Source organism: Coregonus lavaretus, assembly GCF_964263955.1.
Source record: "Coregonus lavaretus genome assembly, chromosome: 24".
In the NCBI taxonomy this organism is placed as follows: domain Eukaryota; kingdom Metazoa; phylum Chordata; class Actinopteri; order Salmoniformes; family Salmonidae; genus Coregonus; species Coregonus lavaretus.
The window spans coordinates 46,908,947-46,916,446 of NC_140011.1; the positions used below are offsets into that span (position 1 = coordinate 46,908,947).

The window sequence follows — 7,500 nt, forward strand, 5'->3', positions numbered from 1 at the left end:
CAAACAGCACCGGTAACACACACACACAGCACCGGTAACACACACAGCACCGGTAACACACACACACACAGCACCGGTAACACACACACAGCACCGGTAACACACACAGCACCGGTAACACACACACACACACAGCACCGGTAACACACACACAGCACCGGTAACACACACACAGCACCGGTAACACACACAGCACCGGTAACACACACACAGCACCGGTAACACACACACACACAGCACCGGTAACACACACACACAGCACCGGTAACACACACACACACAGCACCGGTAACACACACACACACAGCACCGGTAACACACACACACAGCACCGGTAACACACACACACAGCACCGGTAACACACACACAGCACCGGTAACACACACAGCACCGGTAACACACACAGCACCGGTAACACACACACAGCACCGATAACACACACACACAGCACCGGTAACACACACACACAGCACCGGTAACACACACACAGCACCGGTAACACACACACACACAGCACCGGTAACACACACACACAGCACCGGTAACACACACACACAGCACCGGTAACACACACACAGCACCGGTAACACACACACACAGCACCGGTAACACACACACACAGCACCGGTAACACACACACAGCACCGGTAACACACACACACACAGCACCGGTAACACACACACACAGCACCGGTAACACACACACAGCACCGGTAACACACACACAGCACCGGTAACACACACACACAGCACCGGTAACACACACACACAGCACCGGTAACACACACACACAGCACCGGTAACACACACACACAGCACCGGTAACACACACACACAGCACCGGTAACACACACACACAGCACCGGTAACACACACACACAGCAACGGTAACACACACACACAGCACCGGTAACACACACACAGCACCGGTAACACACACACAGCACCGGTAACACACACACACAGCACCGGTAACACACACACAGCACCGGTAACACACACACACAGCACCGGTAACACACACACAGCACCGGTAACACACACACAGCACCGGTAACACACACACACAGCACCGGTAACACACACACAGCACCGGTAACACACACACAGCACCGGTAACACACACACACACACAGCACCGGTAACACACACACAGCACCGGTAACACACACACACACAGCACCGGTAACACACACACAGCACCGGTAACACACACACACACAGCACCGGTAACACACACACACAGCACCGGTAACACACACACACAGCACCGGTAACACACACACAGCACCGGTAACACACACACACACAGCACCGGTAACACACACACACACAGCACCGGTAACACACACACACACAGCACCGGTAACACACACACAGCACCGGTAACACACACACACACAGCACCGGTAACACACACACACACAGCACCGGTAACACACACACACACACAGCACCGGTAACACACACACACAGCACCGGTAACACACACACAGCACCGGTAACACACACACAGCACCGGTAACACACAAACACAGCACCGGTAACACACACACACACAGCACCGGTAACACACACACACACAGCACCGGTAACACACACACACACACACAGCACCGGTAACACACACACACAGCACCGGTAACACACACACACAGCACCGGTAACACACACACAGCACCGGTAACACACACACAGCACCGGTAACACACACACAGCACCGGTAACACACACACACAGCACCGGTAACACACACACACAGCACCGGTAACACACACACAGCACCGGTAACACACACACACAGCACCGGTAACACACACACACACAGCACCGGTAACACACACACACACAGCACCGGTAACACACACACACACAGCACCGGTAACACACACACACAGCACCGGTAACACACACACAGCACCGGTAACACACACACACAGCACCGGTAACACACACACACACAGCACCGGTAACACACACACACAGCACCGGTAACACACACACACAGCACCGGTAACACACACACACACAGCACCGGTAACACACACACAGCACCGGTAACACACACACACAGCACCGGTAACACACACACACAGCACCGGTAACACACACACAGCACCGGTAACACACACACAGCACCGGTAACACACAGGCCTTTTACGGGTTCCTGATTCTCTATTGTGTGTTTTCTTTAACCTTGATCTTAACTCTTTGGGTACATAATGTCTCCGCCAGCGTTTCCTATGACTGAAAACTGCTTCTGGACATCAGAACAGTGATCACTAACAATTTCTACATGGAGTCAGCAGTGGAAGAGAGTGAGAGGCAGGCGAGGCGGCATCCTGACGAGACTACGTTGGTGAACAGATAATCAACGGGACCATCAACTATCCTATCAACGGGACCTGAAGAACTGGAACATTCTATGTTTCTGGGAGTCGTGGCTGAACGAGGACGTGGATAACATACATCTCGTTAGTTTTTCCATCGTCTGGACCAGACGGCAGCTTTGGGTAAGATGAAGGGAGGAGCAGACGACCCTACATGCAGACCGCCAAAGTCCCTGTGCCCAAGAACACCACGTTAACCTGCCTAAATGACTACCGACCCATAGCACTCACATCTGTAGCCATGAAGTACTTTGAAAGGCTGGTCATGGCTCACATCAACACCATTATCCCAGTAACCCACTCCAATTTGCATACCGCCACAACAGATCCACAGAAGACGCAATCTCAATGGCACTCCACACTGCCCTTTCCCACCTGGGCAAGAGGAACACCTATGTGAGAATGCTGTTCATTGACTACAGCTCAGCGTTCAACACCATAGTGCCCTCAAGCTCATCACTAAGCTAAGGACCCTGGGACTAAACACCTCCCTCTGCAACTGGATCCTGGACTTCCTGGCGGGCCGCCCTCAGGTGGTAACGCCCTCAGATCCTCAAAACGTTCTACAGCTGCACCATTGAGAGCATCCTGACTGGCTGCATCACCGCCTGGTATGGCAACTGGCATTCGGGCAGGCACCGTTGGACTGCCAGATAGTGAAGCGTGATTCATCACTCCAGAGAACGCGTTTCCACTGCTCCAGAGTCCAATGGCAGCGAGCTTTACATCACTCCAGCCGACACTTGGCATTGCATATGGTGATCTTAGGCTTGTGCGGCTGCTTGGCCATGGAAACCCATTTCATGAAGCTCCTGACGAACAGTTATTGTGCTGCTGTTGCTTCCAGAGGCAGTTCGGAACTCTGTAGTGAGTGTTGCAACCGAGGACAGACAACCTTTACGCGCTTCAGCAATCGGCGGTCCCGTACTGTGAGCTTGTGTGGCCTACCACTTCGCTGCTGAGCCGTTGTTGCTCCTAGACGTTTCCACTTCACAATAACAGCGCTTACAGTTGACCGGGGCAGCTCTAGCAGGGCAGAAATTTGATGAACTGACTTGTTGGAAAGGTGGCATCCTATGACGGTGCCATGTTGAAAGTCACTGAGCTCTTCAGTAAGGCCATTCTACTGCCAGTGTTTGTCTATGGAGATTGCATGGCTGTGTGCTCGATTTTCTATACCTGTCAGCAACAGGTGTGGCTGAAATAGCCGAATCCACTAATTTGAAGGGGTGTCCACATACTTTTGTAAATCTAGTGTATTACCTTTTCCCCTGCACATCGACTCAGTACTGCTACCCCGTGTATATAACCAAGTTATTACCTCGTATTTGTATTTGTATTTGTATTTATTATGGATCCCCATCCATATTATGGATCCCCATCCCAGCAAAATCCATGTGTACGTGTGTGTATAGTGCGTATGTTATCGTGTGTCTTTGTCTATGTGTGTGTCTCTTCACAGTCCCCGCTGTTCCATAAGGTGTATTTTCACCTGTTTTTTAAATCTGATTCTACTGCTTGCATCAGTTACCTGATGTGGAATAGAGTTCCATGTAGTCATGGCTCTATGTAGTACTGTGCGCCTCCCATAGTCTGTTCTGGACTTGGGGACTGTGAAGAGACCTCTGGTGGCATGTCTTGTGGGGTATGCATGGGTGTCTGAGCTGTGTGCTAGTAGTTTAAACAGACAGCTCAGTGCATTCAGCTTGTCAACACCTCTTACAAATACAAGTAGTGATGAAGTCAATCTCTCCTCCACTTTGAGCCAGGAGAGACTGACATGCATATTATTAATGTTAGCTCTCTGTGTACATTTAAGGGCCAGCCGTGCTGCCCTGTTCTGAGACAACTGCAATTTTCCTATGTCCTTCTTTGTGGCACCTGACCACACGACTGAACAGTAGTCCACGTGTGATAAAACTAGGGCCTGTAGGACCTGCCTTGTTGATAGTGCTGTTAAGAATGCAGAGCAGCGCTTTACATTTGATTTGATTAATGTTATAAACTTATTGTTCAATTTGTTGTTATCACATCAATTCAGGCAATTTATTGCAATATGGACGTTTGTCCATATCTCCCAGCTCTACTCGTAATGGACGTTTGTCCATATCTCCCAGCTCTACTCGTAATGGACGTTTGTCCATATCTCCCAGCTCTACTCGTAATGGACGTTTGTCCATATCTCCCAGCTCTACTCCATATGGACGTTTGTCCATATCTCCCAGCTCTACTCGTAATGGACGTTTGTCCATATCTCCCAGCTCTACTCCATATGGACGTTTGTCCATATCTCCCAGCTCTACTCCATATGGACGTTTGTCCATATCTCCCAGCTCTACTCCATATGGACGTTTGTCCATATCTCCCAGCTCTACTCGTAATGGACGTTTGTCCATATCTCCCAGCTCTACTCCATATGGACGTTTGTCCATATCTCCCAGCTCTACTCGTAATGGACGTTTGTCCATATCTCCCAGCTCTACTCCATATGGACGTTTGTCCATATCTCCCAGCTCTACTCCATATGGACGTTTGTCCATATCTCCCAGCTCTACTCCATATGGACGTTTGTCCATATCTCCCAGCTCTACTCCATATGGACGTTTGTCCATATCTCCCAGCTCTCCCAGCTCTCCCAGCTCTCCTCATTGTGTATTTATTGTGTTATTATTTTCTCTGTATTGTTGGGAAGCGTTGTAATTAAGCATTTCACTGTTATTCTGTACCTGTTGTTTACGAAGCATGTGACATTTTTTTAAATTGATTTGACACACACAATATTCTGATGTCTTGTATTATAACTTGTTAGATAGCGTTGTTAGAGATCTTGTATTATAACTTGTTAGATAGCGTTGTTAGAGATCTTGTATTATAACTTGTTAGCTAGCGTTGTTAGAGATCTTGTATTATAACTTGTTAGATAGCGTTGTTAGAGATCTTGTATTATAACTTGTTAGATAGCGTTGTTAGAGATCTTGTATTATAACTTGTTAGCTAGCGTTGTTAGAGATCTTGTATTATAACTTGTTAGATAGCGTTGTTAGAGATCTTGTATTATAACTTGTTAGCTAGCGTTGTTAGAGATCTTGTATTATAACTTGTTAGAGATCTTGTATTATAACTTGTTAGATAGCGTTGTTAGAGATCTTGTATTATAACTTGTTAGCTAGCGTTGTTAGAGATCTTGTATTATAACTTGTTAGATAGCGTTGTTAGAGATCTTGTATTATAACTTGTTAGATAGCGTTGTTAGAGATCTTGTATTATAACTTGTTAGATAGCGTTGTTAGAGATCTTGTATTATAACTTGTTAGATAGCGTTGTTAGAGATCTTGTATTATAACTTGTTAGCTAGCGTTGTTAGAGATCTTGTATTATAACTTGTTAGCTAGCGTTGTTAGAGATCTTGTATTATAACTTGTTAGCTAGCGTTGTTAGAGATCTTGTATTATAACTTGTTAGCTAGCGTTGTTAGAGATCTTGTATTATAACTTGTTAGCTAGCGTTGTTAGAGATCTTGCTAATGAAACATTTTCCAGATGGTTCTCTGACAGACTAGAGAATAACAACACTGTGTGTCTTCTAGACTGTAGCCCCTCCTCCTGCACCAGCCGGCTCTAGTCCAGCCCCCGTTGCCCCGGTAACCCCAAGGAAAGGGCGTGTCTTCGCCAGCCCGCTCGCCAAGAAGCTCGCTGCCGAGAAGGGCATTGACCTGGCCCAGGTCAACGGTGAGTGTACACACACACACACACACACACACACACACACACACCTTCCTCTCTCTGATGCATGTTCTGTTTGTGTGTGTGTGTACATTACAGGCTCCGGTCCTGATGGCAGAGTCACCAAGAAAGACATTGAGACCTTCGTCCCCCCCAAGGCTGCTCCTACCGTAAGTCACCACACACTCTCACTCACTCTATCACTCACACACTCTCACTCACTCTCTCACTCACTCTCTCACTCACACTCACTCACTCACTCACTCTCACTCACTCACTCACACACTCTCACTCACTCACTCACTCACTCACTCACTCACTCACTCACTCACTCACTCACTCACTCACTCACTCACTCACTCTCTCACTCACTCACTCACTCTCTCACTCTCTCACTCACACACTCACTCACTCACTCACTCACTCACTCACTCTATCACTCACTCACTCACTCACTCACTCTATCACTCTCTCACTCACTCACTCTCACTCACTCACTCTCACTCACTCTCACTCACACACACACTCTCACTCACTCACTCACTCACACACTTTACTGCGTTTGTTTTTTAATGTGTTTTGTTTTTTCTACATACCAGTGATTCATATTTAGTATAAAACATTTTCTGTCGACACAAATCTGATGCAATGTTCAGTCAAGACTGGATTGGTTTTCTGATGCAATGTTCAGTCAAGACTGGATTGGTTTTCTGATGCAATGTTCAGTCAAGACTGGATTGGTTTTCTGATGCAATGTTCAGTCAAGACTGGATTGGTTTTCTGATGCAATGTTCAGTCAAGACTGGATTGGTTTTCTGATGCAGTGTTCAGTCAAGACTGGATTGGTTTTCTGATGCAGTGTTCAGTCAAGACTGGATTGGTTTTCTGATGCAATGTTCAGTCAAGACTGGATTGGTTTTCTGATGCAATGTTCAGTCAAGACTGGATTGGTTTTCTGATGCAATGTTCAGTCAAGACTGGATTGGTTTTCTGATGCAGTGTTCAGTCAAGACTGGATTGGTTTTCTGATGCAGTGTTCAGTCAAGACTGGATTGGTTTTCTGATGCAATGTTCAGTCAAGACTGGATTGGTTTTCTGATGGTGTGTAGGCTCCTGTTGCTGCAGCTCCACCTTCCACGGCTGGCCCCGCCCCTACACCTGCCCCGGCTGTTGCCACGCCAACAGGCACCTTCACCGACGTCCCTATCAGCAACATCCGCAGGGTAACGCTCTCACACACACTAGTCCTGAGTGATTAACCGATGTCGGTTCAATTACTTGAATTCCATTTACATTTTTTGTGAGCCCAACGTGCCGTTTCTCTAGAGAGAAATCAAATAATTCACTAGAGAAATGAAGTCAAGAACTATGTGGGATGCTGGGCCGA

General features: G+C 47.5%; 1 protein-coding gene across 1 annotated transcript in view; it reads left to right on the forward strand.

The window, feature by feature from the left end:
* The window catches only part of LOC311100333 (dihydrolipoyllysine-residue acetyltransferase component of pyruvate dehydrogenase complex, mitochondrial-like), a 49,500-nt gene that overhangs the window by 32,513 nt on the left and 9,487 nt on the right, over positions 1–7,500 (forward strand). Inside the window, exons 7-9 of the mRNA XM_084141219.1 lie at positions 5,978–6,119; positions 6,213–6,283; positions 7,223–7,336. Coding sequence (XP_083997345.1) covers positions 5,978–6,119; positions 6,213–6,283; positions 7,223–7,336 — 327 coding nt within the window. The remainder of the gene's footprint in view (positions 1–5,977; positions 6,120–6,212; positions 6,284–7,222; positions 7,337–7,500) is intronic.